Here is a 21566-nt window from a genome sequence, read left to right on the forward strand (position 1 = left end):
GGTTTTGATATGAATGATTTCATCAGAACTTTTAATTAAACCCACTGTTTGTATTTGCATCAGGGGTTAAAAAAAAAAGCTTCATTTTTCAGTTATGACTTATGAGAGACAGCAGTGCGATCTTTTTTTAATGCCATTCATAGGCTAGTTTAGTTTTTGTCCCGCCTGGGGGAGGTCCAGGAAATAGCACCTCCTGTGCTTTAAAGCTTCGCAGGATCACACAAATTTCACATATTCAGCTGTTCATTACCAAGAAACATGACAGAGGACCGAGGGACTGTGGCTGGTAGGTCATATACAGTATTTTTAGTTATGTAATTATGCTACATAATATATTTTTATAATAAGTTCATAATAAGTTTTTAGAATTAGGGCAGATTTATTATTATTATTATTATTATTGTCGTGATTTTTGTTACAGTATACAGTATATTAAAATTGTATTCATTATTTGTTAAAATGTTAACCATTAAAAAAATTGAAACAGCATGATTATGATATGTATTTAAACATTAAAAGGTATAACTTTTCAACATCTAGACAACTTAAGCCGTCAGGGCGGTCCGTGCAGTCGCATCTCACTGAGCTCCTCGAGAAGTCCCGATGTTATAGCCCAGATAGCACACGACTATTTGATGTGAAACTTACATCTGGAAGACGTATTTTAAAGAGTGTTTGCTCATCTGCAATACGTCTATAGGACGTTTCCTGTCAGATGTCAAATAGACGTTTATAAGATGTCAGTTTAACATACATTCTAAATCATTCTAAATCATTACATCTTAAAGACATCTTCTAAACGTCTATTTGACATCTGACAGGAAACGTCCTATAGACGTATTGCAGATGAGCAAACACTCTTTAAAATACGTCTTCCAGATGTAAGTTTCACATCAAATAGTCGTGTGCTATCTGGGAGTTAATTAAAAAAAACAAATCCACTATTAACTGCCATTTGTCCAGTTCTCAGCACGAAAATGAAGAAAAACAACAGCGGAAAGCCTCCGGCGCAAAAAAGTCTCCCATTTGAAAGCTGTGTGAAGACGAGTGGACACGACGATGCAGATATGGCTAACGTTAGCAAGAACAAACGAGGGCACGCAGTTGCAACAGCACAGCTCCATGCTAGCTTCTATTGCTAAATCGGTGCAGTCCAATCCAGAAGAGCTAAAAGAGTGTAAAACGAAAATAAAACACCTGGAAAAGAAGAGACACTGACTAAAGAAAATAAAGACATGAGGGGTCGGGTATTGAACAATGACAGATACAAAAGACGGTGGTGCCTGCGCATCAAAGAGAAAAAAGAAACGGCCAATGAAAACATAAGAGCGGAGGTGGTGGAGCTTCTTCGCAGGATTGCACCGGACCTGGCGGCAGGGGCGTAGCACCAAATTTTGGGCCCTGGGTACAAACCATCTTGCTGGGCCCCCGTACCAAATACCATAGTGATACCAATGGGTGGGGTATTGCATTTTTATCATAACAACACTTAAAATTTAAACAAAATAAGCCACACTCTGATTAATATATTTTTGTTTTATTGTCAAAAGTACAAGTTAATTGATGATTATTTGTCTGTTTAAAATAAATGCAGACTATAGAATCACAGGGTACACTAACCGCCAAACTAGACATTCAGTCTTTGAATTACGTTTTTAAAATAAGTCATTTTCAATCATTAAGATGTGCATTAAACTGAGAACAATCCTGTACTTAATGTAAGAGCGTGCGCGAGCTAATTTGCATAACATTGCGGTAAAATATAGCGCTAACGATCTGTGTTTTCGCGGGTGTTAGATTTTGACAATGGAGGGAAATATACAGTGTTTCCATAAACTTCTGACTCTGGGGAGAACTGCAGAAGAGGAGACAAGCTGCGCAGCTGCCTGGAGTGGCAGTGTGTTGAGCTCCCAGCTCCGCCTCCGTCTGCTTCTCACTCCGTTATTTACCCAGAAACATTGTTTACTCGCTATGTAGGTTGTGATACTATAAAGTATTGATGATATATAATTCAAATAGAGTACGAACATAAATGTATGCTATTCTACCTGGAGTAGATATTTATGTTAAAACAATGTCAATGCTCGATGATGCATTTGGAGCTCACCTTTCTTTTAAAAAAACTGAGTGAGCAACTGCTTGCCCTCATTTGCCTTTCTCTCTTTAATCTTCTTTTCTTTTCGTTTTTGAGCCCCTGATTTTCCTTTCTTAAGGAAAGACATGACCCTGTCTTCCTAGTTCCTATCACGGCTCACTCCAGCTCCTGTCTCATCAACTGATTCACCGACCGCAGGTCCGCAGCAGAAGCACCTGAACTGCGGGTCGTACCATTTACATTGATTCGAGAGGGGTGGTGGGGCCCAGCACAGCATGAAAATTACTTTTTTTTATACCAAACCAGTGCCTAACTACAAGTTTAGTTTTGCACAGGAACTTCTTTATTTGTACATAAATGCTATACAAATGTTAGTGCATATATATGTATGTATAGAAAACTGACTTCAGAGTTTTGTCATTCCATTAAAAAAAATATTTTTGATATAAAAAATGACAATACACTAGACACATCTATACTAAAATGGGAATTTCTGAAATTTATTATGTATTAGAAAGCATTCAATAACGTTTGGTAAAAAAGTGAATAAAGAAAAGAGAGCTCAAGAAGCAACAGTGGTTAAAGAACTCATGACACTTTATAGTAAATCAGATTGGAGTGAAGAGGACAAAGAAAAAATAAGTAATTTGCAATCCAAATTGGATAGAATGTATATAGATAAAGCTAAAGGTGCATATATTAGATCCAGGGCCCGGTGGATTGAAGAAGGAGAAAAGAATACTGCATACTTGTGCAAATTAGAAAAACGCAGACAAGGATATAATTCGATTTGTAGTCTAACATTTGATGGAGAGGAATGTACAGAACCCAAACGCATTGAAAAAGAAGTTTTCAATTTTTATAGGAATCTTTATAAATCTTCCTACTCAGTACAAGATGCCTCATCTTTTTTTTGATAAAATTAACAACTTGATTCCTGTTATTGATGGAAATTTTAAAGAAGTTTGAAAGTGAAAGTGAAAGTGAAAGTGACACGTGATGGCCAAGTATGGTAACCCATACTTGGAATTTGACCTCTGCATTTAACCCATCCAAGTTAATGCACACACATTAGGAGCAGAGTAGTGAGTAGTTAACACACACTGCAAACGTGGATACACACCCAGAGCAGCGGGCAGCCTTTGTGTGGCGCCCGGGGAGCAATTAGGGGTTAGGTGCCTTGCTCAAGGGCACCTCAGTCATTTCCCACCGGTTCTGGAATCGAACCAGCAACCTTGGGTTACCAGTCCAACTCCCTAACCACTAGGCCATGACTGCCCCTGGCCATGACTGCCCCTGGCCATGACTGCCCCTGGCCATGACTGCCCCTAATAACAATAGGTGATGAGGAACTAAGAATTGTATAGAATTTGACTATGCTATAAAAAAAAATGGCATCTGATCGTTCGCCAGGACCAGACGGTATTACAACTAACTTCTATAAACACTTTTGGGAAGACTTAAAACACCTATTGTTTCAGGCTATAAATGAATGTATTAATCAAAAAGAACTGATGGAAACAATAAAAAACAAGGAATAATAAAATTGATTCCAAAACCTGGAAAAGATAAGAAAATATTAAGCAATTTAAAGGGATAGTTCACTTTGAAATTAATTTTTGATATGTTTTAGCTTACCTCAAGGGCATCCGAGATGTAGGTGTCTTTGTTTCCGCAGTAGTTTCAATTTTGATATTTTTAGGTCAAACCGTTCTTGTCTGTCAGTCATATAGGCCTAATGCAGGTCTGTGGTCACTGTCTCAAAACACAAGCACAGAGTCCAAATTAAAACAATTCCCCATCGTCCAAATGAAACAATTCCCCATCATAAGTACACATTGATGGCCTAAGACACGAAACGAGCGGTTTGTGTGAGAAAACGAACAGTATTTATATAGTTTTTAGCTCTTGAAAACAGCACACGTCCAAATGGTCTGACGGCGCGGGCGAGTATAGATGTATACATAGATGTCGCCTTGGCTACGGTTTCGTTCCAATGAACTGCAGTAGCGAAGGCGAGATCTAGTGTATACATCTATACCCGCATAGATATATACACTAGATGTCGCTTTGCTACGGTTTCGTTCCAATGAACTGCAGTAGCCAAGGCGACATCTATGTATACATCTATACCCGCCCGCGCCGTCAGACCATTTGGACGCGTGCTGTTTTCAAGAGCTAAAAACTATATAAATACTGTTCGTTTTCTCACACAAACCGCTCGTTTCGTGTCTTAGGCCATCAATGTGTACTTATGATGGGGAATTGTTTCATTTGGACGATGGGGAATTGTTTTAATTTGGACTCTGTGCTTGTGTTTTGAGACAGTGACCACAGACCTGCATTATATGACTGACAGACAAGAACGGTTTGACCTAAAAATATCAAAATTGAAACTACTGCGGAAACAAAGACACCTACATCTTGGATGCCCTTGAGGTAAGCTAAAACATATCAAAAATTTATTTCAAAGTGAACTATCCCTTTAAGACCTATTACACTGTTGAATACAGACTACAAGGTTCTAACAACAGTTTTGGCAGCAAGATTAAAGACGGGTATATCTAAATTAATCAGCCCAACACAATCTGGTTTTCTTAGGAAGATCCATCCATAATAACATCCGCCTGATCCTGGATCTTATTGATTATAATTATTTAATTAAGGAAGATGGTTTTATCTTTTTTTTTGGATTTCCATAAAGCATTCGATTCAGTGGAACATTTATTTATTGTTAACACACTGAGACACTTTGGCTTTGGAAATAAGTTTCTTGATATGATCACTATGTTACATACAGATATTAATAGCTGTGTTTCCCTCTCAGAAGGTACATGTCCTAGATTTAAGGTTGAACAAGGAATAAGACAGGGCTGTAGTATTTCTCCTCTTTTATTCATTGCAGTGACTGAACTACTAGCAATTGCGGTTAAAAAATCGAATATTAAAGGTTTAGAGATAAACAACCACAAGTTACTCATAAGTCAGCTCGCTGACGATACAACTCTGTTTTTACAAAATAAGGAACAAATACCAGTGGCTGTAAAAGTAGAGCGGTTTATATCTGAATCTGAGTAAATGTGAACTGATGAGCATTCATAACTGCTCTGAATCCTCACTATATAATATACCAGTCAAAAATGACATTAGATATCTAGGTATTTGGATTACCAAATCATCAGATACAAGTGAAAAAAAGAATATCCAAGATAATATTGATAAATGTGGAAAAACATTAAACAGTTGGCTACAAAGCATTTTTAACATTATTTGGAAGAACGATGTTGACCAAGATTGAATCTATTTCCAGACTGATATATCCATCCTACTCCCTTGCTATTTCTCCAAAGTTAATTAAAGAAATTAATAGAATCAATTTTAATTTTATTTGGAAAAATAAACATCACTACATTAGAAAAGGGGATCTGTTGAAAAATTATGAGGAAGGTGGCATAAAGGCAATCGACTTTGAAATTATGAATGGAATATTGAAAATGAAATGGCTCCAATCTTTTTTGAGGAACGGCGAAGAGATGGTTCTCCTTACCGGCATATATCTTTGATAAAGTGGGAGGTATTACATTTTTAATAACATGTGACTTTTTGAAATATCTAAATTGCCTATAAAACTTTCAACTTTTCATCAACAGGTTTTGTTACAGTGGAAACTGATGTTTAAACATAACTTCAGTCCCCACAATGTTCCATTATGGAACAACAGAGTTATATTGTGTAGAAGGAAATCTATGTTTCTGAAAGACTGGTGGGAAAAACAAATATGGTCTATTGTTTATATATTGGATGAAAATGGTAATATTCTTGAACTGGAGGAATTTTATTCTAAATATAATATTAACTGCTCAATTGTGGATTACAACAAAGTAACACAGAACATTCAAAAGGTCCTTATTCAAGCAATAAAGAATAATTTTTTGAACATTGCATCACCAAGACTACACAAAATTAAAATCGATTATGTGGACCTGGTAGATACAAAATGTAATAATAAATTCCTTAAGCAAACTCTTGTTAACATTTTGTACCCGGGTAGAACAAGAAGCACTCTCTTCTTTCTTGGTTATAACAAATCTGAAATATCTTCAATTAGAACAAAATGATGAATTTTTGGTCAATAATCTAATTATAGCAACAAAATATTATATACATAAATGTCGATTTGCTAAGTCCTCCCCCACATGGTCTGCACTTAAAAATGAACTTTTGCTGTTCCAAAACTGTCTTATAAAGGTTGAGAATGCCCAGGCTAAAAAAACTGCATAAATGTTTAATAACACTTCAGATGAGCTAAGTCCCTCTTATTTGGTTTGTTTTATGTTATTTATTTTGTTTTAGCTTATTTTTATTGTTTTGAGTTCTTTCAATCTAGTTTGTTCTCCCTTGTCATGTGAACAGTATAGAAAATGTCTTTTCAGATGATTTGCTGGAGGTGTGCCTCTTAGTTTATAATTCAATAAGATTTATATTGTACATTTATATTTTTTTTTGTCAGACGTCTTTATTGTTTATTGTGATAAGAAAAAAAAAAAAAACTCAATAAAGAAACTGAACTGAAACTGAAAAAAAAAAAACTTTAGCTTTAAAGTCCGCGTGAACCGGAAGTTGCAAACGACTTTTCTCCAGTGCTGTGACGTATTTCCCAGTGAAAAGGAATATTGAACAGAGGGCAGGGTTTTACTCTAGCGCTCCTCCTCTCCATCTCTCGCTCATAGCAGACTAACGGTTTGAGGGGAGTGGTTAAGCGTTTCTCAACCCAAGCCGTCAAGCATACGTCATCAGGGAAGGTCCTCCAATGCAGAGAGGAGGGGCATTTTCAGATTTTGATTAAAGATTACGAAGCCCAAAAAATTTTTTCCGTGTTTTAACTTGCACGGATTAATTGTTCACCACAAGACTAGTAATATGCGCTAACAAAGTAAATAGGGTCCATTTTGATTTCAGTTGGACTTTAAGCTGTCAGTTTACAACGCATGATGCTGAACACGATCATGCTATGACCAGTAGATGTCATGAAAACACCAACTAAAATTCAAGTCTGTTACAAGTTCCTACTTGTGGTGTCATTTTATTGCGTCTAACCTTCAAACCTAAAGAAATGTTGAAACAATGTTAAGATTTCAGAATATATTATAAGCATATTATACTATTATAATTCAATTATACATTGTGTTCTTTGTGTGCCCTTCAAGCTACAGTGACAGAAAGCTATGCTGACTACTATGACCAAGAAGGAGAGATTCCTGGAAGCCCATGCAACAATGGCAACGCGAAGGCCTTCAGTGAGGTTTTCCTTCCCACCCTGTACAGCATAGTTTTCATTGTTAGCTTAATCGGAAACGGCCTGGTAGTGTGGGTCCTGATCAGATACCGTCAGAAATCCAATATGACAGACGTGTGCCTCTTCAACCTAGCCCTATCTGACCTGCTCTTTCTTGTGTCACTCCCTTTTCGGGCTCACGGTGCCATAGATGAGTGGATTTTCGGCAAATTCATGTGTCATACCATAACAGGTTTCTTCATGATAGGCCTCTATGGCAGCATCTTCTTCATGGTCCTAATGACATTGGATCGCTATGTCGTCATCGTCCATGCCCACAGTCTCTTTTCCAGAAATCGGTCTGCAAAAATGGGTTTGATTCTGGCCTCATTTGTATGGATGCTCAGTCTGTTTTCATCCCTCCCTAATATTATTTTTGCCAAAGAGAAAAATGATTCAGGCATCAAAACATCCTGTGGAACCGATTTTCCACCTGGTTCAGCCTGGATGTCATTTACTTACCTTCAGATGAACTTCCTGAGCTTGATTATTCCCCTGATTATTATGAGCTTTTGCTATTCCCGGATCATCCCCACACTGCTCAGCATAAAATCACAAAAAAGATACAAAGTCATCAAACTCATCCTGGCTGTGGTGGCAGTTTATTTCCTCTTCTGGACTCCATACAACATTGTCATGTTCCTCATGTTCCTGCAGAGGAAAGGCTACTTGCTTTCTTGCGACTGGCATACTAATTTGAGCCTTGCCATTCAGTGGGTGGAAACTATCGCCTTAAGCCACTGTTGCCTCAACCCTATTATCTACGCCTTTGCTGGACAGAAGTTCAGAAGAGCAGTCCTTAAAGTCCTAAAAGATCAGTTTCCATTTTGTTTCTGCCATTGCACAAATTTGTTTCAACAGTTATCTGAACCCAGAAACTCCAGATCTTCTGAATATTCCTCGACACAAATTGCATAGCGCAAACTTGTTCCTCCAGAGAGTAGTTTTTTTATTCTGAGTAGCTTATATTTTTACCATCCCCAAGTTCCCCTTTTAACTGAATGTATCGAGTTTATCTTGAAAGTTGTCCTTGTTCTGTTTTTTGACACTTTTGTTTGACAATAATGATGTATGTTAACCTTTACAAGGACGCCGACTCACTGAAAAGTGTTCTTTGTTTAAATTAGCTCAAAGTTACAGTTGTTCATATGTGTCAGGAGTTATGAATATGAAAAACAGAGTCGATATTTTTGTTTGAAATATGAGCGTCAGCCGCTCCCATTTAGAAAAAAATCTCCTGTACGGTTGTCATGAAAATGTTGGAGACATTTTGAAGACATATTGATAGATTCTCATGTTTCATACTCATATGTTTATGTCAAATTTCTATATGGAGTAAGATGGTGGTGTACTTTCTTTTAATTAATTACACAAAAATACAGTAAGGTTCTTAAACTCTATTTCTAGAAAATGAAGAACAAAGAAATGTGCATAATGTGTACTTTGTTTTTAACGTTTTTAATTAGTTTATGAAGCCACTGAATCTTAATTGTTACATAATACATTGTTATATTATAATTCCATCATATTCTGTGCAGGCATTTAGCTTACTTTGCTGTAAATAGAAAAGCCTGACAATATTACAGCTAAATACCCATAAGTGTTGTGGTATTCTGCCATGTTTCTCACAGACACGTCCCCAACTCGTAAATATCAGGGATTAAAGAAAATCCTGAGCTTCCCACTCGTATTTACGACATTCCAGGAACTCCCTGATATAAACAAAGCTTCCAGAGATCGATATCGATATAACAAATAGACACTTTTAAAATATGGTGTATGGTTAATCTATGTTCTTCATGCCATGTTTGGTATTTTCATATTAGATTATATTTATAATGCATTGCTAATTGACATAGCCTTTATCATTGTGCAGAATACTATAAAATAATACATTTTCTGTCTGTTTTGAAGCCACATCCGATTACAGAAGGTTATTTAAAAAACTTGACTTGCGTTATAAAGTTAGTTTTAAGCAAACACATGGTTTTAATCTTATAAATTGTTGTGTATTGATGATGTGCTAAGATAACATGCTAGCTAGCCCTAAGATGCACCTGCCACCATTTTTATGAATAATTTTGAATAGAAAAACTCACTGAAATGTTTCTTCTTTTTTTTTTTTCAGTAAGGGCATTTGATACAGTTTCAAAGAAGGTGAAGTGAGAAGTTTGATCAAAGAAATTAGGGATTAAAACAGTGTGAATATTAAGTTGTCAGTAAATAAAATGAAGACAAAAGAAACTAATAATTAGAACCATAACCAGGCCGGAGAGGTGTGAAGACTGAAACTGAATGGGTCGATTTGCACCACAAAACAATATAGACAATTGACTGAATGGATGCTTAGAAAATGACAATAAACATCATTTAGCATTTTTGAGTCTTCTCTAAATATAGTCATATGACATGATCTTGAAAAACATTTAATTCAATTCAGAGTTTTAGAATTATTTTAATCTTCAGATTTGAAATATGACATGGTCAGACATGTGGCTTAAGCTGTGCATTTCTAGATTAAAACAATGGCAACTTCAATTTTATTTTCATAAAGATATTTCGTAAAAATAAATTTCTAATAACTTTACAAAAAGTTGAAGCTATTTATAACATATTTCATGATGACAATAATTCATTCTGAATTTACAATAAACGGTCAAGTGTCTGCCTTCAAATGAGACCATATGTGCTTTTAGTGCAAAGGGATCATGAACTGTATCTGTTTTAGTTTGGGTATGCCATTTTTTTGGTATTTTTCAAAAGCGGGGGTGCTGGCTAATATGTTACTGATGCAATCGTTCATTTCAAAACTATTTGCAAATCTAAAATATAAGCAATTTACATACACAGGGAAGAACATCTTAGCAACAACGTCAAGTTCTGCATTCTCCTACTTAACTTGATTTTCACCACAGGGTGGAGTTACCGGTAAGTTCAAGTAAGTATAATTTATGTAGCAAGTATACTGTGGTAGATTTTTCCCTAAACCTAACTATCTGGGTCTCGTCTACAAATCGACTTCCCCGAACGTCCACTGTCGACGTTTAGTCTATCTGGGTCTCATCTACAAATCGACGTCTCCTGGGTCTTGTCTAAAAAATCGATGTCCCCATTCAATAATAGTCACCTAACTAACTTGTTCCCCTAAACTAGCTTACTTCCTAAACTAGCTTCCTAAACTAGCTTCCTGCGCAGGAATAATCGACAAACAGATCTGCAAATGTCCTTTAAATGTTTGAATCACGGCCAGGAGATCTTCCCGAGCAGTTCTTGTTGAAGAATTTCCCTCGTCTCATGTGAAAGTCTGAATACTGTACTGCCAAGCAGAAAATGGGTCACAAGGATAAGATAATGGAAAAGTACCCAGTTACAAGGATAAGAGAATGGAAAAGTACCCAAAAAGTCTGTAAATGCAGGTGCTGGGATACGCTGGCAGAAAAACATGTTTTTTTAGATGTTCCACCAATAGAAGAATGTCTCGGGAGAGATGTTTTTAATGGTGGCAAGGCCACAAGGAGTGACAAAGAAGAAGAGATAGATATGAGGGTGCCCATTGGACACCTAGCGATAAGAAAAAGTATAAGACATGAACACTGGCCATTGTAACCTCAGATGACCAACTGGCTTCTCACTTTGTTGTTTGTCAATAAAGTTTATTCTTCTGACCTGGAACCTCGACTCTGAAAAACTTCTTTGTGACCTGAACCAAGGACTTCGAATTTGCTATAACTTAATAACTACTTTGAGACCTGAACCAAAAAGAGCTTTGAATTTGCCACAACTTTCTCAGGGAATCTCTCCCAAGAAGCAAGGCCAGAGGATCTCAGACAAATTCCATTGAGAATCCCACCAGATAACACGGATACAACAGTTTGTATAGAATCGAGAAAACAAATAAGACTAACATGTCACCTTCAATATGATTGGTTCAATTGGTTCAAAAGCCCCAACCTTTTTCCTCTGTCACTATGGAGCTAGAATTGTGTCTTTATTACATGCGAGAAAATAAATGATCTGAGAGAAGAAAAAAAAAGTTTGAGAGAAAAGTTATCACACTGATAGCAAAAAAGCATTTCATGAGAGAAAAAAGAATATTTGAGAGAAAAAGTTTTCATACCAATAGCAAAGATTAATAATATTTGAGACTAAAAAAGTTGAAAAAAAGTATTTTCTCATAGAACATAAAAATATTTAAATTTGAATTTTTTAAAATTATTTCTGAGAAAAAATACTTTGAAAAAAACTCTCAAATATATATTTTTTGCTATCAGTGTGAAAACATTTTCTCTAAAAAAAAGTGTGTTTCTCTCAAAACGCTTTTCTTTGCTCTCGATGCAATTTCTTGCTCTTGTGTCAGGATTTTGCTTTCGCTGTGAAAATTGTGTCATGGGCAGGGCCACGTTCCTATTGGCCAGTCGGGTGAGCATCGTCTTGTCTTGGGAGTCGAACTGAATCATTACACCATTGTTCGGTTGTTCGGAATATCTTAAATGATATTCCAAGTTGGGCTGTTGCTAAAAGGTAAATTGCATAACTGATTATTAATATTGCCATGTTGTTTGTATTCAAAGCAATCTGACCCAACCCTGCTAACCGATCATATGTATAACATGTGGTTAATTATATGGTTGATATATTTTAGACAATAACTACAATGGTTTTACATAGTCAATATTGAAGTATATTACACTGCCAGTAACTATCAGTGTACAGTATGTAGGCCTAAGTTTCATATACACTCACCTAAAGGATTATTAGGAACACCTGTTCAATTTCTCATTAATGCAATTATCTAATCAACCAATCACATGGCAGTTGCTTCAATGCATTTAGGGGTGTGGTCCTGGTCAAGACAATCTCCTGAACTCCAAACTGAATGTCAGAATGGGAAAGAAAGGTGATTTAAGCAATTTTGAGCGTGGCATGGTTGTTGGTGCCAGACGGGCCGGTCTGAGTATTTCACAATCTGCTCAGTTACTGGGATTTTCACGCACAGCCATTTCTAGGGTTTACAAAGAATGGTGTGAAAAGGGAAAAACATCCAGTATGCGGCAGTCCTGTGGGCGAAAATGCCTTGTTGATGCTAGAGGTCAGAGGAGAATGGGCCGACTGATTCAAGCTGATAGAAGAGCAACTTTGACTGAAATAACCACTTGTTACATCCGAGGTATGCAGCAAAGCATTTGTGAAGCCATAACACGCACAACCTTGAGGCGGATGGGCTACAACAGCAGAAGACCCCACCGGGTACCACTCATCTCCACTACAAATAGGAAAAAGAGGCTACAATTTGCACGAGCTCACCAAAATTGGACAGTTGAAGACTGGAAAAATGTTGCCTGGTCTGATGAGTCTCGATTTCTGTTGAGACATTCAGATGGTAGAGTCAGAATTTGGCGTAAACAGGATGAGAACATGGATCCATCATGCCTTGTTACCACTGTGCAGGCTGGTGGTGGTGGTGTAAAGGTGTGGGGGATGTTTTCTTGGCACACTTTAGGCCCCTTAGTGCCAATTGGGCATCGTTTAAATGCCACGGCCTACCTGAGCATTGTTTCTGACCATCCCTTTATGACCACCATGTACCCATCCTCTGATGGCTACTTCCAGCAGGATAATGCACCATGTCACAAAGCTCGAATCATTTCAAATTGGTTTCTTGAACATGAAAATGAGTTCACTGTACTAAAATGGCCCCCACAGTCACCAGATCTCAACCCAATAGAGCATCTTTGGGATGTGGTGGAACGGGAGCTTCGTGCCCTGGATGTGCATCCCACAAATCTCCATCAACTGCAAGATGCTATCCTATCAATATGGGCCAACATTTCTAAAGAATGCTTTCAGCACCTTGTTGAATCAATGCCACGTAGAATTAAGGCAGTTCTGAAGATCGTGCCAAATCGCCAACAATCAAATCCAGCTAACTGAGTTAGCGACGTACGAAGAACGGGCCCCTGCTCCCGAGCAGGTTTAAGATTGCGCACCTGTTGCTATGACAACAAGTCCAGGATGAGCGTCGAAGAACCAAACAATCCGAGATCATGCCAACTCGCCAACAATCAAACCCAGCTAACTGCGTTAACGACGTACAAAGAACGGGCCCCTGTTCATGTCTGAGTGTCATTCTTTATCTCCCAGTTTGTTGATTGGTTCAGTTCTCCTCTGTCAGTTTGTTTCTATGGTTTCAGATTTGATTAGAGTCCTTAGTTCAGGTGTGTCTTGTTAAGTAGTCTCATTACCTCCTTTTTGTTTGCCTGTGTATTTAAGCTTGAGTTTAGTCCTGTCTAATTGTTTGTCGACAGCACTGTAAGCTTGGTTGTTCTGTGTATTATAATTCTGAGTATCTTGAGTAATTCTGTTAGTTTGAGTTTGTGATTAATAAAGCTGCATTTAGAAACCTGTTTCTTCTCTGCTGCAGCCAGGACCTGTGACAGCTATATACTATGTTCATATTTAGGTATTATTTTTTATACTTGAAATATACCTTTAACTGTAGGCCTACTTTAACTCTTTCCATTTTCCATTTTTTTATTTTAGCTTCATGCATTTTTTTTTTTTTTTAAATCTACATTTGAATGTGGGTAAGATTAATAAAAAAAGCAACATTTGAAACAAAAAGCTGAGAAAATCGTATTTTTGTCAAAGACTTCGTCTGAATGGGATTCAGAACGATGATCAAAACACAGATGGAGTAGATCGAGTCCATCAACACCACCAAAGCTCCATCGTTTCCAGTAACGTTTGGCAGTTTTGAACTTGTATGCTGTTCAATGTATGATGATTGCGTTATTTTATATTTGCATAAGCAAATGAAAGAGCATTCAACCGAGACTGCATTACTGTCAGTCACAGAAGCCCTGTGGATTGCGAAAGCTGCTTCCAAATCATCAGTTCTCATTCTCCTGGATCTGTCTGGTGCTTTCGACACTGTGAATCATTAGATCCTTCTGTCCACCCTCTCATCACTGGGCATCACAGGAACTCCACTCCACTGGTTTGAATCCTATCTCACAGGTAGGTCCTTCAGGGTCGCATGGAGAGGCGAGGTATCCAAAGCACATCAACTGACCACAGGGGTTCCTCAGGGTTCAGTTCTTGATCCCCTCCTCTTCTTCATTTACACCACATCACTGGGACCCATCATACAGGCACATGGTTTCTCTTACCATTGCTATGCTAATGACACACAGCTCTTCCTCTCATTTCAACCAGATGATCCCACAGTAGCTGCACGTATCTCAAGCTGTCTGGCAGACATCTCTGCATGGATGAAGGAACATCACCTGCAGCTCAACCTGGCAAAGACTGAGCTTCTCGTCTTTCCTGCCAATTCGTCTCTACAGCACATCATTGAGCTACATCACCATTGAGCTAGATTCATCCTCAATCACCCCATCAAGGTCGATCAGAAATCTTGGAGTAATATTTGATGACCAGCTGACCTTCACAGACCACATTACAAAGACAGCTCGATCATGCAGGTTTGCACTGCACAACATCAGCAAGATCAGTAATGCAATGCTCTTGTGGCTGGACTTCCATCGTGTGCAATTAAACCCCTACAAATTATTCAGAACGCATGTCACTCCTCTATTCATCTCTCTGCACTGGCTACCGCTGGCTAGTCGCATCAAGTTCAAAGCATTGACGCTTGCTTACAGATCTACCACAGGCTCAGGTTCCTCCTACTTTCATTCGCTCCTAAGAGCTCTACATCCCTTCCAGAAGTCTACGATTGGTCAATGAGCGATGGCTCTAGTACCATCACAGAGAGCCACAAAATCACTCTCCAGAACATTCTCATTCACGGTTTCTTGCTGGTAGAATGATCTCCCCACCTTCATCTGGAATGCAGAATCCCTGACAACATTCAAATACAGTTGAAAACTCATCTCTTCCGTGAGCACTTAACCTCTTAAAAAAAAAAAAAAAAAAAAAACCTTTCCTTTAATCCTCAATTGTCCTTTGGCTTATGTTACTCTAAGCAATGTCTGAACTTTGTATTTTGAGCACTTCTTGCATTGTTTTTGCCTCTTCATGATGACTCGCTTGGCTAAATGACTAAATGTAAGCAATCTTCTAGCACTTGTTTCTGCTTCTTCGCATTTGATTCAGAGATTTAGAAGATGCGTAAATAGCGCCCCATAATAGTCTAACAGTGAAAACCTGGATAGCTGGAAAATGTAGTCAATGGCGGGGAAAGAGTAAAGTAGATTTGCACATTTTTATGTACACTACCAGTTGTCTAGCCTACACAAATTCAGATACTCAGAATTAGGAACATACATGTTTTCTTTGTAAATCAATATTTTCAAAAAATGTACGTTTATAGGACAGTATGTAAAACTATTTGATAATGTATTTATGTAATAAATACATTTGTACTATGTATTTAATAGGCTCCTCAATCAAAAGAGTAAACAAAACTACACTCTAAAATACTTGAAATAAAATACTTAAAATACTTAATTTTACTTTTAAGTACTTTATATCTCGATCAAAAGATTGAGTACAAGTATAGGCCAAATATACTTATAGACTTTACTCTCAGTATGAGTCAAGTATAAAGTGCAATTAAGTATATTTCTGAGAAGTACATAAAGTATATTTCTAAGTGCATAAAAAGTACACTGAAAGTATACTTTCATATTTTTTAGTTTAGAAGTATACTAATAGCACACTTGAATAAACGTATTTTTCGTAAGGGATTAAGGATTCTGATCGGTAATATAGCACATTCATAACTATAGCAAGTCCTCTTGACAGCTACAGGTGAGATTTTTGAAAATACACTGATGCTGCATCTGAATAGGCCTACGTCCCTACTAGTAGGTGAAAAACAGTTTGTGAGCATTGTAACATTGACCGTTGGTTGTATTATAATAATACATAACGTAGTATCAAATACATAATAGTACACAAGACAGTAAATCATTCATACAGTTATGTTCATTTATAGATCAGTTTGTCTATGATGAATGCAGCAAAGTCTGTATTAAAAGCTGTTTCTGTCTTCCATATCGTCTCTGTCTTGACTACGTGACCACATTTTTGACAGCAATAAATCCAACTTATCTGATCGTAGTCATGGTAACTAAGACCTTCTTGCCCTTGTTGGGGTGATGGGACCACAGATCCCAGAGTGAGTTTTGAATATTATTTGTTAACTATAACATATACTTGTGTCTGATTTGTCTCAGTAGTTACAGCATAGTATGTCCAAATTGATAGTATTCATAAAACAGTAGGCGAAAAATACCAGGATGACCTACTACTCTGATATATAGAGCACTTTTTAATAACTTTTGAGCGAATTGCCACAACTTGTCGCTGGCCCAAGACTGATTGGGCTTTTCATTTGTTTCCATTATTGACTGGCAAAGCAAGGGCTGCGTATGTTAATATGGACTTGGATGATTGTATCAAGTATAATAAGCTCAAGGCAGCCATCCTCATGAAATACGATATCAGTGGAGAGGCCTATAGACAGAGGTTTCACTCCTTAGATGTCCATCCATCCGAGAGTCCAAAAGAACTGTATATAAGACTTAAGGAACTCTATGTTAAGTGGATTAGACCTGGGGAGAAAACCGTCGAGGAGGTGGGTTAAATGATAATTTTAGTATCTTCACATGCTCTATCCTGAACTCCAGGTCTGGCCGTTTGTTTCCAGTGCAGACAAGAGCGCGACACAAGACCAGTCTGCCCACAAAATGCAGCTAAACTTACTTACTTATGCTATGTTCTTAGTGGTGGGGCAGCAAAAGGAAACAAGCTAAATATACTGCTACAGACAATTACATTGACAGTAAATGGTAAAGAACTAAAGGCCCTAGTTGATACTGGGAGTGACCAGACCCTGGTAAACAGGAAATTTGTGGCTCCATCTTTAATGAGGTCCTCTAATAAATTACCCATCTGCTGAATTCATGGGAAGGAGAGATTGGTGCCCACTGCAGACCTATTGGGGTAGAAGTTCAAACCTACCTGTTAGAGGTAGGGGTAGCAGATAATCTTCTGTATCCCGTAGCTTTCGGTCGTGATTTACCAGTACTCCTAGATTTAGTCCAGCACTCGCAACTGTGCAATGTGGTGGTATCAAGAGCTACGGCAAAGCACCCAGAGGAACCAATACAGATTCTTTCAACTGCCATTTTATGATGCAGACTTATAGATATGCTCCCTAAAAAAAAAAAAATCCCCAAGCAAAGCTTGAATATAATGCCTCCAGATTGATCGTAGAGAGTGTATGCAATCTAACACCACATGCTCAGCTGCCTACCAATATAATTCAATTAAAACTCAATAAAAAAAAATCCGAGAGAATGCAAACCAGGAAAATGCAGGAGAGGGGACTCACTAATGACAAGGGTTAGTGTTATTTATTTGAGCAGGGCATACACTACCTTTGGATCGGTGAAACAGCTGGTGGTCCCACAGGATGCTTGGGAGGTTGTCCTTCACCTGAGCCATCCAGTTCCCTGGGCATGCCACCTAGGGAAAAAGAAAACCACAGCAAGAATCAAAATACACTTACTTGCCCGGCCTGGAAGCAGATGTTGCCCAGTACTGTAAAGCTGCCCTTATTGTCAAAGTATCTATCAAGCGTCCATCAAGAGTGCCCCTCCAGCCCCTTTCTTGTAATCAGTACACTGTTCGAAAGGCTGGGCATGGATATCGTTGGCCTGGTGGAAAAGAACCATGCAGGTAACTGGTTTCTACTGGTGATCACCGATTATGCTACGAAGTACCCAGAGGTATTTCCTTTAAAGTCTATCAAAGCCAAATATGTCGCAACTTGTTTAGTCCAGTTCTTTCCCAGAGTCGGGTTGCCTGGCAAAATTCTCACTGACTAAGGGACCAATTTTATGTCCAATATCCTGAAGCAGGTCTACCAGTTGCTGGGTATCAAGAGTTTGCGTACGACAACCTACCAACCTCAAACTGATGGACTCACCGAACGATTTAATCAGACGTTAAAACAAATGCTGAAGTCCGGGGGCCTCGGACATTACTTAAAGAAGTCTGGGAAGGATACCATGGTAAGAGTGAGCCTACTAACATAGTGTCTTATGTCTTGCAAATGAGGGAACGTCTGGAAAAAATTAGGGCATTGGCCCAAACCAACCTGATGGAGGCCCAGAAGCACCAAAAAGCGTGAAAGAGGCTTCTTTGGTTGGAGAAAAAGTGCTTGTGATGCTGCCGAGTCAGGAAAGTAAGCAGTTGAAGTAGAGCTGCTGGAGAATGGTAAGCAAGTGGCAGGGCCCCTTTGAGATCAAGAACTAGCTAGGCCCCAGCACGTGTGAAGTGGTCTCTCCAGGGCAAGATCGTGCTTGTCGAGTACTTCATGTAAACCATTTAAATAAGTGTGTATCTCGACCTGAACAGAGAGCACAAGTTATGATGTTCGCCAGGTGAAGGAGGAAGAGCAATGGGAGGACCAGTACTTGCATCAACCAGTAGCTGGAGATATCAATCTGGAGCATCTGCCTGAAGATCAGCAATCCCAGGTGAGAGCTCTATGTACCCCTGAAATCTTCTCTAAATATCCTCAAGATGTGATATCATGGCCAGAGGAGAACTGGCCCCCCGACTGAGCATGGGTTCTGTAAATCCAACAGATCCGATTCTCTGAACTGCGTCTGCGGCACAAACTAACATGGCGCCCTCAATTGCGGATATAGCTCAACAAATGCGATCGTTATAAAGGTGTTTAAACAACAAAACACTTCCACTTGCACATATTTGACAATCGGAATATCAGATATTTCATGCTATAGCTAACAAATTTGTGAATATTTTGAATAAAAAAGAAAACAAAAGCAGATCATCAGTCATTAAGCGCTATTGTGGCTGTGGTGTGTTACGTGACAAGCAATGAAGGAAATGGAACCATGGAAACAATAAAGTGATAGGTTCTAAACATAGACTGTAAAAAAAAGATGGACGACGCCCCTTAACCCTCTTCCATTGGTGAAAAGTGAAGCTGCCAAAGTCCTAATAAGGCGCTGACATCTTGCACAGATTTGGGACCTGCTTCTGCGCAGTAGTGAGCAGGAAGTAAAGCCGCAATATCAAGGTCCTGCCCTCAATCCCACAGAAACGGTTAATACAAAATTGACTGTGTGAAAAGTTATGGACATGTATATATTAAAGTTGAAGCTCCAATCTGAGTAGCCTCAGTGACTACTTTGTTTAGAGAAGCTGTCAATCACAGCTGTCAATCATGACGTCACATTTCCGTTTTTATAGCATCAAATAACTAACTTAGACCAAACTTATTTAAAAAAAACAACTTTTAAACTTAAATTAGCGTGATAAAAATGACCTAAAATGACAGAAACCATCTTTAAACAAAATTTATTTTAAGTGTAATTTGATTGTTTAGTTTCCATCGCGCCCATTAGACTTCATGGGCAGGCAGGCTTTATGACCTATACTGGGACCAGCCACCGGTGGCCGATCGAGATGCTTTGGCTTAACTTTTCAGCACTTGTGCGGTACGCTTGGTTCTAAATAATGGTCGCCTTGAAAAACTCACGGGGGTCAGCCAGAATATTTTAAATGGACGTGTAAAAAGGTTAAATATGAATACACAGCCAGTGCTAATTTTTGTATTAATTACAGTACTTTTTTTAACTTAATATTTTAAGTACAGTACAGTTTTTATTTAACTTTTAAGTACAATACATTTTCATAATATAATCTTTAAGTAGGCTACAGTTTTTATTTCACTTTTAGGTAAAATACATTTTAATTTAATCATTATTTAAGTTTTTTTATTTACCTGTATGTAAACAGCACAGTGCAGTGTTAATATTCAAACTGTGTTTTTACAATGTTTAAAGTGGCTGGAAATAATAAATAGTATTATTAGAAATAAAACTGTGCATAACTGTAGCTGAATAGTTAGGCCTACTACGCTACTGTATTTTCATATGGGTTATTATGGTGGTACTTGGAGAGCCACATATTTTCTGAGGTGGTACTTGACGTAAAAAGTTTGAGAACCACTGCGCTATATAAATAAATGTGACTTGACTTGATATTAAAGCCTTGATTCAGCTGTTAGACAATTGAGTTACAGAATACCTGAGAGACTCCAATAGGCCTTGAAGGAGGAAGTGAACTTTATGCTGAGATTAGGAATTATTGAACCCTCTAAAAGCGAGTGGTGTCATCCGGTGGTCCTAGTACAGAAAAAGGATGGGAGTATCTGATTTTGTATTGACTTCTAGTACTTGAACTCTGTATCACAGTTTGATTCATATCCTACACCCTGTATAGATCCTTTAATTGATCGACTGGGCAAAGCCAAATACCTGATGACCATTGATTCTGACGAGCATTCAGGACACCATGGGGGCTATTCCATTTCCGAGTTTTACCCTTTGGCCTGCACCAGCCACCTTTCAGAGGCTTATAGATCAGGTATGGCCTGTGGCTTTCATTAGCCGGAAACTCTTTCCAAGGGAAGTTCGCCATTCTACACTAGAGAAAGAATGTTTGGCAGTTAAATGGGCCCTAGACTACTTGAGATATTACCTACTGGGAAGGGAGTTCAAATTAGAAACGGACCATAAAGCTCTCCAGTCTTTGGAAAAGATGAATGATACCAATGGGAGGATCACACGATGGTCTTTGGCTTTCCGGTTTACAGTCCAGCATGTTCCCGGCAAGTCCAATTTGACTGCTGATTACTTCTCTTGTTGTATCTGCGCCATCTATTTTTTATTTTATTTTTTTTTTATCTGAAATGCCTGATGCCTTGAATAAAATGTTATGATTTTATTCAAAAAAAAGATAGAGAATAAAAATGCCTGGAAAGTTCAAATATGTTCTCAGAACTGTACACTGATTGTTTATGGACAGGTCATGGAATCATTCACAGCATATTTCGGCTACTAGTGAAACGCAGGCCGACGGTCTGAAGTTAGAAGTTCCCCCGCTAAACATGATACAAGTGCCGGCACGAGATCCAGCGCCGTTGCGGTGGAAACGGGACAATATAAGATAGGCTGATCGATTACACTTGAATTACTTTTAAATGTTTCATTTTTACATTTAATATTTGTTAAACAAGCTTAAATGTATGCAATATATATTCAAAACTATATAAAATATGCTATACTG

The 21566-nt window shown here is 38.1% G+C and overlaps 1 protein-coding gene across 2 annotated transcripts; it reads left to right on the top strand.

The window, feature by feature from the left end:
* Positions 1-217: 217 nt before the first annotated feature.
* LOC311306925 (C-C chemokine receptor type 5-like) lies at positions 218-21513 on the top strand. Of its 2 annotated transcripts, XM_084435558.1 has the most exons (3): positions 218-286; positions 7303-7392; positions 20721-21513. In XM_084435558.1, exons 1-3 carry the CDS (start codon positions 259-261, stop codon positions 20885-20887), a joined length of 285 nt encoding a protein of 94 aa, XP_084291684.1. In that variant the 5' UTR covers positions 218-258; the 3' UTR covers positions 20888-21513. The 2 variants fall into 2 exon arrangements, with proteins under 2 accessions (XP_084291684.1, XP_084291683.1); XM_084435557.1 differs by lacking the exon at positions 20721-21513 and having other exon boundaries at positions 7303-9347.
* The last annotated feature ends 53 nt before the right edge of the window (positions 21514-21566 follow it).

Source organism: Rutilus rutilus, assembly GCF_951802725.1.
Source record: "Rutilus rutilus genome assembly, chromosome: 17".
Taxonomy (NCBI): Eukaryota; Metazoa; Chordata; class Actinopteri; order Cypriniformes; family Leuciscidae; genus Rutilus; species Rutilus rutilus.

Coding starts and splice junctions, on each gene's coding strand:
- LOC311306925 (XM_084435557.1), top strand. CDS start 259: ATGACAGAGGACCGAGGGACTGTGGCTG. Junction 287..7,302: donor GGACCGAGGGACTGTGGCTG/GTAGGTCATATA, acceptor GTGCCCTTCAAG/CTACAGTGACAGAAAGCTAT.